This window comes from Blennius ocellaris (assembly GCF_963422515.1).
Source record: "Blennius ocellaris genome assembly, chromosome: 24".
In the NCBI taxonomy this organism is placed as follows: Eukaryota; Metazoa; Chordata; class Actinopteri; order Blenniiformes; family Blenniidae; genus Blennius; species Blennius ocellaris.
The window spans coordinates 5,991,758-6,006,579 of record NC_137673.1 but is presented as its reverse complement, the minus strand read 5'-3'; the positions used below and the strand labels follow the sequence as shown (position 1 = coordinate 6,006,579).

General features: G+C 42.4%; 1 protein-coding gene across 1 annotated transcript in view; it reads left to right on the top strand.

Annotated features, from left to right (window-relative positions):
• LOC308147571 (dystrophin-like) overlaps window positions 1-14,822 on the top strand; it is a gene marked incomplete at its 3' end in the record, with an annotated part of 178,415 nt that overhangs the window by 65,704 nt on the left and 97,889 nt on the right. The window contains exon 2 of the mRNA XM_080519799.1: window positions 8,585-8,646. Coding sequence (XP_080375925.1) covers window positions 8,585-8,646 — 62 coding nt within the window. The remainder of the gene's footprint in view (window positions 1-8,584; window positions 8,647-14,822) is intronic.

The window sequence follows — 14,822 nt, the reverse complement described above, 5'->3', positions numbered from 1 at the left end:
AAATCAAATATTGCTGTTCTCAAGTCACATTTTCCCTGTTTGACTGCAGGTGATTCTCTCTCTCTCTCTCTCTCTCTCTCTCTCTCTCTCTCTCTCTCTCTCTCTCTCTCTCTCTCTCTCTCTCTCTCTCTCTCTTTCTCTCATGTGTTTCCTGAACGTCACAGGCGGGATGATGAGTCTATCCTCGTCTTTGGTTCACGGTTCAGCACTCGTGTGGATCTGGTTCATCACGGAGCATCATAGGTTCATAATCACGTTTTACACAGTTATTTAAATCTGATGCCGATTCCAGTGGAAAAGTCCAGAAAAACCTGCTGTTGGGCCGTTCAAGTTAAAAATAAGTAGATATATAAATACAGGTTTCAATCAAAAAGTAGACAAACTGACTAGTTTGAGTTTTCCTCCACTGAAATGTCATGTTGTCATAATTAATTGACTTGATTAACTAATAATTAATTAATTGCGCAATTAATAACTAATGAATTTCACAATTTTTGTGAATGAATCCCACTTTTTTTCAGTTTGTTAGCAGAACATGCAAATGGAAACATGATTCATCCCTCCTCTGTCAGTCTTTCTCTTTACGGGTGTGTTGTGATTTACTGCGCAGCCGTTTTTATTGCATTTCTTCAAAGTTTTCCATCTGCAGGAGCTGCGTGAGTGTGGGGAGAGCTTAATGTGCGCCGCGCGCTCATCGGTGGGTGGAGAGGCTGTAATTGTGGTTTCACCGTCTGCTTTTTCTCCCATCTTTCTGTCATTTCCTCTCCTGAGCGTCTCCTATCATTTCCTCTCATCTGTCCATCCCTTCCTTCCTCTCTCCTCCTCCTGCTGATCATGTCCTGCTCACTGGATTTTCATCGATGCATCTTCATTTTTCTTTCGTTTTCCTGTTCTGCACAAGCGAGAAAATCAGCTTTGCTTCGATTTCTTCTCTTCGACTCACCTGTGCCCAGAAATACCACAATCCATAGAATGAGATAAAAGTTTGTAGAACTTTCTGCGGCGCTGTAATGCAGCAGACTTTTAATTGACAGCTTTGACAAGCGTGAACAGAAGACCAATTTAAGCAATTCTGGATGAGTATTTTCACAAATCTTAATGGGAATATCTTGGCGGAGGCTTTTTATTTGTAGTACAATCAGCATAAATGGCAGTGTTTGGCAGGTGATGGGCAATATCTAATATCGGAGGGTAAAAGTTGAAAGAAGGGTCTCGATATCTGCTACATTTCTGTACTAATGAGTCACTCGTATCCCCGACCCGGATATTGTACACATTGATATGTTACGCGCCCAGACAGAGAGACAGTGGACCGATACTCTAGATATTGTGTACCAACAATGCAAATATCGATGTCTAAAGATGAAAATCGATGCAGAAACAGACAGCTGTTGTGGTATGTGTGTGTGTGTGTGTGTGTGCGATGAGACGAACAGGAAGTGTGTGTGCGACGCTAATTGACAGTGACTTGTCTTCCCTGCCTCTCACTCCCTAATCACTCTCCTCTTCCTCGCTCTTGCCTTGTCTGATGTTGGCACCTTTATCTTTCTGCCTCTCATCACTCAGTAATGACCCCATCTGATTGGATTTGGTCTCGTGTTCCTTCCGTGGCTAATGGCCGTGACTGTTGCCGGGCAGCAGGTCCCAAAACAGCGACAAACATGGCAGTCACGCCGCCGCCGCCTTCGCTGTCACTGAGCGCTGACGAGTGTAACCCGGTGATGGATGGGACAGATGTTCTGACTTCCATTCATGTGCCAGTCTGTTAAGAACGCCTTTTTAGCCGATAAGTGCAGGGTCTGCATAATGGCGAGGCCGATATGTGACATATAAGTGACATTTGGCGTCAGACTGATTTAATTATCATTTCATTTGGATGTGATCGGGGCCCACGCATGGCGGGAGGAAACCTCAGTGAAAAACACCACAAGACGATGTGCTCCATGCATCAGTGCATTTTACAGCTGGGATATTAAGACTGGAGTGTAACGGCAGCATCGGAGATAAAGACGCTTGTGTGATGTCAAATTCATTTGCACAGCAGAAGAGGATTACACTATTTGTGCAGTGCACATATGAAGATCTCGCCTTTAATTTCCAGGGCATCGTCGCTTTAACTTCCATTCAGCTGTGTTATCATCAGGTGTATTAGAAGAAAACTCTTGCTGGCTTCCAGCTGTAATGAGTCAGCCTTTGTCTGAGCGTTTTTATGCAAAAACACTGTTTTGTACTTCTTTTTTTTTTAAAGCCTCAACCTGTGATGGCTGTTGGCTGAAGTTGCAAGGAAAAAGTTTGGAAACAGAAGGAAGATGTGGACGTCTTCAGGGTTTTAGTTTATTGGGAATTGAGAAATTATTGTTTGTGTGTAGGGTCACTGTTTTGTACATCAATACATTCTTCGACTGCACTTCTGCCAATCATGAGTCATCCAAATTCAGCGGGTTGTAATCTTTATTATAAAAGATATTTTTGTCCACTATTTTAACAAATAAGTTGAAGACAAAACAGTGTATGTGTTCAAGCTATCTTGCGATTTTATCATTTTCAGCACTTCAGGTGTTTAATTTTTTTGTTTGTTTTTGAGTTGGTTTTGCACTTTCTTTGTTGTTTTCTAATTATCACTTCATCTCTGCACCTCTCCACTTAACAAAAGTGATTCTACATAATAGGTATACCTGCTCCGTTGGCAGAGAAAATAGATAATGAACCTTGAATTAAGCTCTATTTTTCTTCCAAGGTGCCGTTAGAAACTCAACATTTATCACCAGCAGTAAAAGTCGGTGTGCAGGTGATTTATATTTTAGTTGACAAACTGTCAAACGAGGCCACGCTTTGATGGTTTCAGGGCTCCGTGGCAAACACTGCTTCAGTCCACGTCCTCTCTGCAGACTCCCTGCTGGAGATCCGGTTGAAGGTCGGTGACACCAGCAAATGTGCTTGCGGCTCCTCAAGGTTCCTCCTCAGCCTCTCTTCCAAGATTAAATTGAAAATATTCAGGAGACAATTACCCCGGCTCTGTCCTTTGCTGGTGTCGAGCTCCAGTTCTTATCTGGGACCAGCTTTGCTAATAATACATGATTATTTCAGGGACACTGGGTTTTCTCTTCTTCTTTTCGTCTGACGCAGCAAAACGCCACTCTTACTTTCCCGTTGCACTCTTAGCAAGCTATCTTTTATACGAGCTCGTGCTAAGTGCCTGAAATGTAAATGGAACATAATGACTTGAGTTGAAAATGCATTGGTGGATTTGTGTCTCCGTCCTCGGGAGAGTGCTGCCTTTGTCTTTTTCCCACTTTCAAAGCCAAAATCCATTTACAAAAACCGAAGATGCTCAAAACTTAAAACTTTAATCTTTTTATTCATTTAGAAGTTTGTTTTCCTGCAGCAGGATTTTATGTGTTCCTCCTCCGAGGTGACGCACACTAATGTGTTTGTGTCCTAAACGCACGCTCATCGCACCTTTTACTCAGAGATGTTTTGACATCCACACTCCCAGCGATCTGTCTTTGTTCCTTCATGTAGAGTGCCGGATCATCGCAAGTAAATGGCTGCATTTACTTTTGTGTCCCAAAAGCATTCAGGCGAAAGATTTGGTGCTTATTTTTACCCTTTTTTCAGACAACATGACTGTCACTCGAAACATCACCTCCCTTTATTATACAATAAACATGTAAGTTTCCAGGCAGTCACTTTATCAATAATACATTCCATCAGAACTAGAGTGTGTTGTTTATTTTCGTCAACATGCTACATTTTAGCACCTTATTTCCTGCCGTTATTACTACAGGATCAGACCATATTTCACCTCCTTGTGCAAAGTGCAATGGAATGTAACAAAAGCCCTTTATTTGTAGATTTTTGCCACTTTAATGCTAATTCTACTCCAGTTCACTTTCACTGCAGCGTCACTGGCTGATCTCAGGTCTCAGCGTTGTGTTATGTCCACTATTCTTACTACATCACCGCATTCCCTGCAGCATCTCTTAGACATGCAGCAGTTCTGGAGCCGAGGACGTACGTTTGACACCCCGTACCGAGGGAAGCCCACTATGAGACATTTCCATGCCTGCAGTGTTAATCCCAAAGCTGTCCCTGCTACTTTGTGAGCAGGCGCCCTGCCAGCGAGGACTTTACGTCTTCCGACATGTTGGAACCGACTGAAAATCGGCTTCGATGAAATAATTCCCGTCTGACATAAAATGTTCACTTTCACCTGGTTTGACATTATTAAAGTGAATCCTACACCTAATGTGCAAAAAAAAAGAAAAAGAAAGTTGGACAGAAGCTGTCCTCTGTCTTCTAAATAAGTTTCCATATCTAACTTTCGAGAGCGACCGAGTTTCCCGTCGGCTTTTGAAGTGAATGTGTGATGGAGAGATGAAAGGATGTGATGTGCTGCTCTACGTGAACTCGGTGGACGTGTAACCACACATTTTGGAAAAGAGCTGATTCTGAATGCTATTTGTTTTTACTCGGTGACCTGCTGTCCCCCGAATTCGGTCAACGCAAACAGGGAACACTTTGATGGCAGACAAACAAGCTGTGATCATGACTTCATCGCCGGAGAGTTGTATTTTCAGTCTTGCAGCGTCGTTTCTTTTGCAAGTGTAAATATTCTCTCAGCTGAAATGATTCTCAGTTGTCCCTCCAACTGCGCCTCTGACCATGGAAACATTTCACTTCCTGTCCCGCAGCGTTCCTTCACTCTCTTGCCCGCCTTCATGCCCAATTTCTTTTTCTTGTTTCATTTCTACATTTCCTCTCTTCTCTTCGCCATCCTTGTGTCGGGCCTTGTCTGATCCGTGTTCGCTTTCTTTCTTCTGAGGATTTCATTTCCTTTTCCCCCCTTTCATCATTCTCTCTGCACACCTCTCCTCTTCATTTTCCTCCGGCCCTCTTCTTTCTGTCACATCTCCAGGATGAAGCTATTAATGCTGAAGTCGCCCTAATGAGATGCATGTGGCTGCAAGCATGCGTCATGAGTCTGTCTGCGTGTGTTCATGCATAAGTCCTAATAAGTGTGTGTGTGTGTGTGTGTGTGAAGCGGTTGCAGGCTTCAGTGGCAGAGCAGCAGCTTTAAATGGATTATTGATTGTGCCTCTTTCCCGTTCAGTCTTCGCCTGTCTCCCGCCCTTCCCAATGATTCTCCCACACTTACTCAACCAGCCTGACAGAACTCGCACATATATACACATTATTTGCATTGTTGTCACACATACACAGAGTGCCATACATAAAGAAATCTGCTGCAGGAAGAATATCTGAAGGACATTTTCAGCAGTAAAACACAGCGTAACTTGCCGCCAACTGTTCTGGTATTTGAAGTAAAAAATTATCATGATAATGTGCTGGTGTGGACGTTTACACACTTAGGGTTATTTATAGGGAAAATGGGACCAATAGGGTTATGGTCCTTGAAGTCAGAGACCAGAAAATGACTTCATGTACTGGTAAGCTGACATACAAAAATGACCATTGACCAGGAAATTTAAAGATCTTGTAATTCAGGGGGAATACATTCTGGAATCATCTTCCTGAGGTAATAGCATCGTGGGACGTGGTTGTGTTCATATACAGTTAAAACTACACATTCACATTTATGCAAAATGTCAGTAATAAAGTCTTTGATCGACGGCCGAGGGACACTTTCCTGAAAATAACTTCTCGCTAAAAATAGCCGGTCCATCACGGTCGCGTCGAGATGGTGGAAATTCTGATATGTTGTGACACATCCCGTCAATGTCGCTGCAACTTCAGTCCGTCATTCAGTAAATATCATCATCAGTGTTTGGTGAATTAAAGCTCTCAGCAGTCAAAAGAAGCAGATACAATCGCTGGTGTAGCTCCATCTACAATTGCATGTTAGCCGTTTTTCTTTCCGGGTGAATCAGCAGATCGGAGAAAAGATCCAAACCGCACACAACTGTAGGAGTAGAAGTCAGTAAAGTTACACAGTCTGCAATAAAATCCGAGAAAAAGACATGTTTGCCACAATAGGGTGAGAAAAGGTCATTCCACACGGCTGTGAGTCTCGCTGCTCCACTGTGTGAGTAAATGACAGCCTGATATGGATAATATCTGCTGAAATAACAGGAGGCAATATAAAGGAATCGCTTCTGCACAATCTTGCTCCTGATTATGTTACAATCACACGGAGATCAGAATACCCGAATTTCTAATATCCCCCCCCCCATCATCCGTTAATCCTACAAAGAGATCATCAATCATTAAATGGCTTGGCCACGCAGACCTGAACGCATCTCTGACAACACATTCCTACAACACGCGTGTGCAATCAGAGCAACACTGCAGCTCTATGGGCTTCAATGTAGAGAGGAAGGGATCAGGATGGAGTGCCAGTGTGAATTGATTACCTGCTTTCGATGGGATTGTCTCATTCATGCTCCACTGCTCTCCACATTGTTATCTATATATGTGTGTGTGTGTGTGTGTGTGTGTGTGTGTGTCTGTGTGAGACACCCAGTGTCTCACTACAGTACACTGCTCAACATGGGACCTTTTAATTGAAGGAGAAGTTTCATTATCAGCTCCATTAGTCAGTGCCTGGCCACTGTCAACAAACACACACACACACACACACACACACACACACACACACACACACACACACACACACACACACACACACACACACACACACACACACACACACACACACACACACACACACACACACACACACACACACACACACACATACATACATACATACATACATACATACACACACACAAAACAGGAGCAATGCTAGTGCCAATATTTAAGCTGATGTTCCGTTTCAGGAAGAGGCTGTAATTTATTATTGCTTGTAATGGGAGGTGACCTCATTTCCAGTCGTCAGGTCGTTTTTCACACTCATTTCTGTTCAGTCAGCATTCAAAACAAAAAGAAAAAAAGTTGAACGTTCCTACACTTATTTGGAAATGCAGGTCTATTTCCTTTTTCTTTTTTTTTCACATAAAGCATGCACTTCAGTTAGTTTGCTGAAAACACATCTGCAACCTTGGGCCTTTTGAAAAGCAATTAAAGTGGAAAATGCTCGGCTGTCGAGCCATGAAAATGGGGCTGTTTCTATTTGTTCCTTTTGTTTTTTGTTCCTTTGAGAAAGTTGACATTTGGGAGAGAATAGCTTGAGATTTCAACATTTCCTGCAGAAATCACCATTGTGTTTTATTTTGGGGGATCGAACTGAGTGAGCCCTCCCTGCCAAATCCTCAGATGTAGATGAGCACCGGTCTATAATCCAATAACGGCTCTGACGGCCAGTTAACTACTTCTGATGAGCACTATTGTTTTCCCTGCTCTGACACAAACTGTGTATGACAACGACTCTCTCCTGTGGTCATTTTAGGGGTTTTCTTTACTTTAATTTGAATTTTTACTATATTGCATCATATATTAACATGTTGCATGCAGGTTCTTCGGTTTTATTAATATAAAATCTACTTTTGGTACCCTGAGAGCCCCTACTTCTGATCTCCGGCACCCCCAGAGGGGTTCCCACTATTTACAGTTCTAAACAACTCCAGGTCTTTTAATATTGTTGTATAAGTATAACCACATATTTCAGGAGCATCTCTTGGGGGAGTATATGTCTGAGCATCAGCATTATGAAAGAGGGACCTTGCCCCTGAGCTTCTCCATAGGGGGCATCGCTCCGCACTCACCGCTGAGTTGAGTCCTTGTTGTTCTGGAGTAACAAGGTGAAAGCTGAAAACAGTCCAGCTGTACAGTTTCTATCATTTCCTCCATTAGAATACAGACATCTTACTAAAAGTTCTTTCAATGTGCTGGAAATCTGAATAGGAATTGAGCAGAAACGATAGAAGGTCATCCACAAGCTTTCCTTACTGATAAATAATGTTTATGAGGTTAGTGAGGTGCAAGGTAAGCTGCTCCATATTAACACCTCTAATTGCAAGCCTTTGTTTTATTGATGCATGACTTATTGCTAAACTCTGCAGTTTTAACTGCTTTTTCCTCGGCTTTCAGCTCCAATTTATGAACTTTTAAATATCTTATTAGCCCTTTCTGCAGAGCAATAAACAGTTTTGGGAATGCGTTCTGGATAACAACGACTCGCCCTAAAATGACTGGCAGCACAGAATTAAAGCACATCAGAAACTCTGACACTCGTGACAGGTTTTCCAGCTCTGTTGATGGGTAAACCGCTCCGCGAGGGCTATGATCACGCTGATGATTTCTAAGTGGCGGCGAGAAAGTCATTAAGCGAGAGCAACAAGTCGAAACAACGCCGGTTCAGTCTGTCGTGTGACGGCAGAGGCAACGGAGGCCTGGAAGTGGCGGGTTGATTGATATGATGAGGATGCAATTAGCCTTGAGCAAGATTAAAGGAGGCTCTTATCACGCTGAGCGCCACTTCACTGTTGTGTGTCAGCGTTTGAGAGGGAGAGCGACCGATCATGTGTTCACGCCCACGAGACGGCGTCTGCGTTTAATCTGCCTCGTCACGCCCGGCCGCCGTGTTGTTTCAGAGCGACCTGTTTTCACATCAAACGGCTTCTTTTCTTTCTGAATGTGTGTTTGTTTTCTCTCCCTGCAGATGAAAGAGAAGATGTCCAGAAGAAGACTTTCACAAAATGGGTAAACTCGCAATTGTCTAAGGTAAGACGACTTCCTGCAAAGGTTCCCGTGGGTCTCCGAAGGGCTTGAGTATTGAGCGCGAATCTTACTTTTTTGTTGTCAGACCATTTAAAATGTGTGAATTTGCCTTTTTTGGGGGGCTTCTTGCTTCCATAAAAGAAAGCCAGAAACACTCAACCAATCAATGGAGAGACTTGCCAACGTTTAATTTTCACATTAAAAAAAAGACTATAATAGGACACTTTTTTGAAACTTGAAAGACTCCCAATTGCTTTTGTCTTGAAGGCCCTTGCCTGTGTTTGTTTGTCGTGATACTGTTTCCTGAAGTTTGTAACTTTTCGAGAATGTTTTGGCAGATTTGACATGAAAAGGGGATCTGCAGATTCAGAGGCAGTCGAGGACAAAAGCGTTATAGCCACTATTCTAAACCTCATACCACAATATGCCGATGACATGCTTCAATATCTACCAGACTGTTTCAGCTATTTTTTTTTTGTCTTTGAAGAGAGTAAACAAAGAAGTTTTTACTTTCTCTGCACAAACAAAGTAAAGCGGTCTCATTCCCTTTAGAACTTTGGTATTTGGCGTGACTGATATGAGCCACTTCAGCGAAGTTTAAATAGTCATGCGTGGAGTAGTTATTCCAACAGAGGGCACGGTGTCAGACTCTTTGTACTCTCACCACTTTAATTCCAAACTTCTCCTCCCCTGTTGTGTTTCAATTATTTCCTCCTCCTCCTTTGTGAGGAAAAAAAATGGAGCAGGAAGAAAGGATTTGTTACTGTTCTTGTTCCTCCCTTTCTCCTTTCATCTCCTGACTGTTTTCTGTCCGATTCAAGTCGGGTCATTTCAGAGTCATTTTCTGCGATGGCTCCGGAGCACCGCAAGGTTTTATCACCTCGGCTGTAAAGGTGGGATGAAGCAGATCCTGGGTGCGGAATAATATTGCAAAAAATGCACTTTTTGACCTTTTCTTCTTCGTCTTCTTGATTGTCGTGTGCTACAGCTGGTTGTCCTGCAACATCTCATTTGCCCCCACAACATTTGCTTCCATTGAGATTCTCATGGCAATATATATGTGTGTGTGTGTGTGTGTGTGTGTGTGTGTGTGTGTGTGTGTGTGTGTGTGTGTGTGTGTGTGTGTGTGTGTGTGTGTGTGTGTGTGTGTGTGTGTGTGTGTGTGTGTGTGTGTGTGTGTGTGTGTGTGTGTGTGTGTGTGTGTGCGCGTGTGCGTGTGTTTATTAAATGCATGCCAACACACGCTATTGCTTTTTTTATCCAAACTTGATTACAAGGGTGCCAGAGGTGTGCCGTTACCATGGTGACAGGGATTTAAGTGACGGTGTGTGAATAGTGTGTGTGAGCTGTTGCTCATTTCTAAGTGTGTGTGTGTGTGCGTGCGTGCGTGCGTGCGTGCGTGCGTGCGTGCGTGCGTGCGTGTGTGTGTGTGTGTGTCTTCTTCTCCTCTGTCTTATTTTTTTCAACTGGTTTTCTTTGCTTTCTCTACAATCTCTGTTCTTTTCCTTCTCTTTATGGTCACTTTTCTTTTTCAGTTCTTTTCCTTATTTGTATCAAAATAAATCTTTGTCTTTTCTTTTTTTGTCCATCTCATTTTACCTTTCTTTCCTTCTTTCTCTTTTCTCTATTTCATCACTTTCACACTTCTTATTTTATATCTTTTCTCTCTGCTTGTTCTTGCATTTCCCCTCAATTCTCCTCCAACTCCCATGTCTCTTTCTGGTCATTCTCTTTTGTTGCTTGTTGATTCTTTTTCTTGTTCTTTCTTTTTTGATGTTCCACTTTTTTCTGTCTTTTCCTTTTTGCTTTTGTTCTGATGTCTTTTTTTCTTCTTTTAACTTCTTTTTCCTTTCCTCTTTTGTCCTCCCTCTTTTCCCACGTGACGTTTTCTATTTTCCTTTCTTCTTACTGTCCATTTTATCAAAATTTTTTACCTTCTTCATTCCCCTCCTCATTGATCTATATTTTATATTTTTATAGGGTAATTTTCTTCTCTTCCCTATGTCATGTCTCCCTTCCTTTTGTCTTGGCCATCAACAGTTTCCTGTTCTTCTGTTTATCCAATTCTTCTGCATTTCTCTTGAAATGTTCTTCTTTTTTTTTCCCCCTTTCCTTTCTGTACCTTACCTTTTCTTTGACTGAAGTGAGGGAAAAGAGGGACAGTAAAAGTGGGAGGCCAGGAGATTGATGGAGAGAAGGAGGGAGTCAGGCAGGAGGGAAAAAGAGACGCCGTCAACCGTCTGCACTCGGTGAAACAATAATGAGTAGCCCACAATGGATAGATGAGCCAAGCACACATCTTCCCCGGTCTCAAGAGACCGAGAGGCAGCGAGACGGCAGATGGGACCACCGGCGAGGAAATAAAAGGATCTTGGCGAGAGGGAGAGCAGAATCAGGCCGGAGTAGGGAGGCAGAGTGAGGGATGGCGGGAGTACGGCATGTGGGCAGAAAATGAGCAGCAGAAATGGCTGCTTTGAGTTTTAGTGTGATTTGCTTCCCAGAAAACCATAAAAACAGGAATATATGAGGGTCTCTCACCGGTAAAGTGATCTGTGTTGCGTTTGCTTCTTGTTTACCAGCCACAGCTGCTTCTTTATTCAGCAGCAGCAGCTGATCCTGTTCACCCTGCTCTTTTCCAAGCCCGTCTTTCTATTTATAGTCCAGTTTTGTTGGGGGACAGTCCAGGCCTCACCTGTTCTGTTGCACGGGAGTGGAAGCAACTCTGATCACCGCTACATCAACTCTCTCATATTTTCGGAATAACGACGCCTTTGATGAAAAGGCTTCAGGCTCGTGGCGTCATGGTGAAGCAGGCTTTTTGGGTTGAGTTTTCCAGTTCTCCCTGAGCTTGTTGGGTAATTGGATTCCAGCTCGGATAAGCTCCGCCTCTTTTTGGCTTTGATAAAAGTGTGTGCCCAAAAACTGCTTAAGTTTGCATGAATCTAAAAAATAAAGAGACACATCTCATTGTTCTGATGGCGCAAAAATGTATATGAATGTAGTGATTCAGTTTGTTTGAACGTTCTTCAAAATGTATGTAAAAAAGTCACAATATGTTGAATCATGTTTCCTTGAAAATGATACCTTTAAAACAAGTTTATCTCATTTATTTGTCCTTGTCTTTAACAGGAGGAACTGATTAGGTACTCTGACATTTATGTATCGGGGATCCATCGCTCTCTTCTTTTGGAATTTTATATTGTAATATTGTTCTCAATTTATCCCAATATTACCAAGCGGTAAATACATTTTCACTCTCAGATAACACTGCTCTTTCTCTTTTTGCACTCAAGCAGATACAACTACACCGGTGACGCTATATGTCATGATTTCATTCATCTCAACATTAAAGTTTGTAGTAAAACTACAAACACGCTATTTAACATGCTATTTATACTGTATACAATGTTTATTATACCATATATGGTGATGTGTTGGAAAGGAGGAGACTAAACATTAACCATACCATAACCATAAAGAATTATTTGATCATATTTCACGTCATGCTGCTTAAAACGGTCCACAAAACACTGACATTGACCAGCGAAGGAAAAACAACACGATGTAACGGGGTGCTCAAAGGGTAACGGACTAAACTAATATCATCACACAATGATGAAGAGTTCAAGAGTTGTAAATTGTCTGCTTTCTAGCAAACAAATGTCACTGATGATTGTTTTTGTGTGATTTTTCTCCCACCATCCCAAATCGGTTTTCACCACTCCTTTATTTCTACCATTTAGAACCATCTGTTTGGTTTAATTTGCTCAAAGTCTTAGAAAATGCCAATCACTTCAAGGTGAGACAGACTTGGACTGAGTGGCATGTTGCATTCAGGCATCAAACAACAGCATGAAATCTGTGTGAAATCTGGAAAATTAGCTGCAAGTCACCTAATCTGCTGAAAAACACTCGTTGGAAAGCGATGAGAGTCTATTGAATCCCGCTCTAAAGGACACGCACTAGACATCGAGTTGTATGCTGCGTGCTTAAAGTGAGGAGAAAAATCTGTGTGGAGATGACAATTACTAATATCCTTGTCTGGAGAGCGGCTGTGTTTGTGTTTGTTTCTCCGGCTAATCCTCACGCCCTTGTAGCTCACAGAGAGAAAGACTCAGAAATGCTCGGAGATATGAATTAAGTGGACGCATTTCACAGCTTTTTCCGCTCGCAGAATTCTCCGATAGCGTTGTGCGGCGCCGCTCACCTCTGTAGATCATCTCCGTTTACATCTCGACAGAGGGAATATGTTCAGGCGATTAAAAAGCTGTTCTGTAACACCGCGTTCAGTGAGAGATAAAACCTGCTCTTCTAAATGGTATTTAATGGCCTGCTTGTTTTTACACAATGTGGCTTTGTGAGAAAGACATTTAGTCGGCTTTATGAACAAAAGTATTGAGACTCGGTGTCACTTAGAACGGCCTACTGTTGGCAGCTCGAGCAGCTTTCTTCTCTTCTGGGAAAACCATTGAAAAGTTTGGCTGAGTTGGTTGAGCAGGTTGTCATTAGTCCAAAGGTTGTTTTTTTTGTTTCTATTACATTGTTTATGAAGTGTTGGAGGCAGAGAAATATTTGAAATGCGTCAAGAATTCCCTTCAGGGAAACTAAAAAGCAGACGTCTATACCTTTGAAAAACTTCTCGATTGGAACAAAGTCCAACTTTTCACTTGGTGATGCTTCTGCCCGGCCGTGGAGACCTATTAAACCGTGAAACTCCTGGTAAACAGTTAATGAAATAATGGTAATGCCAGAGGAGGTTTGTAGCTCTGCAGTTAATGAGCCAGCAGAGCGTCGGAGGCTTTTAATCACTCTGTAACCTCACTGAGTGGCTGCGTTTCCTCGGTGCTGCTTCTGGTTGACTGCTTACTGTGTGGAAATAAAGACCCACGCTGGAAGTTAGTGAGCAAAACACAATGACTCAGACATTCAACCTCCTCTGTCAGTTTGGTCGTTCTCACAATATCTGGTGAATGTCTGCAAAGACCTTCAAGTAGTGGCGGATGTCAAAAATCTCCAGAGAAGAGGGGGCCACAAAGTAATTTGAGGGGAAAAACAGCTGTTAACGAAATCCTTTCAGGAGACAAATGAGAGAAAACAACCTTTCAGCACCTGTTTTTTTTTATTCAGGCTTTTTAGATGAAGGCTGATAAATTAAGCATCGTTTCTCTCCCTCCGTCTTCTCATATTGCCGAGGATGTGAGACGAGGTGAGCTCGTAAAGGTAAATCATTTGGCAGCGTGATGCTCAGACATCATCAGTCAACGTGCAAAAGTTTTACTGATTTGACGGATGTGCCAAAACACCAACTTGTCTCCCGCTCACTCCTCACGCAGCTTTTCCTGTTTGTGCTTTTGCAGCAGACTTTATGCAAATGACTAAATACGTCACATGCTAGTGTCCGGCCAATACTTCCTCACATGCCATGATATTAGGTAGGAGAGGGTTTTTTCATGTTGGTCAGCAACAGGAGCCTGGAAAGTGGCAGGATGTTTTTTTTTCTGCCAACTCTGGAAACCGAATCTTGTAAACTCGTCAAACTCATATTGTCCAGTTTTTGGAAATCCAGTGTGAATTGTCAGTTTTCCGTTGTTAGTCAACAGGAAATGAAACCCTGTTGTGACCTTCAGTTGCACCACAAGGTCGCGACTGAGCCAGAAGGCGGTTTGTTGCTTATGTTCAGTTCCTGTTTCCTTTCTGACCATTTTCATTTGACCTCAGGCTTCAACAATGAATCTTTCCCAGTGAACCGCTGCTTTCTGGACATTTTTTCACACCATTCTGTAAAAAGTGTTTGTGAACGTTCCAGTACACCGACCAACAGGAAACGTGAATCTCCTTTTTTCATCATGGCGATGCTCACTTTAAACATCGGTAGACTAAAATGACTACATTGGTACTGGCGTGTGGTTGCGGCATTGTAATTGGCCAGTTTGATATTCATATTAACGAGCAGTTGAACAGATCTTGGTTGTTCGGTGAGATGATAAATGATCGCTTTTGGTTTTTACCTGTGTTTGGAGAAAGTTTGCATTTTGACATGTACTTCTTACTCTGTGGGATAAATGGACCTGGGCAGGAAAAGACAGGTGGAATCAAACCATCAACTTTGAGAGTTGAAAAGGATTTTCAAGTTTTACATAACTTTTAGACATTATTAGCCTGGGTTTATACAATTTGCA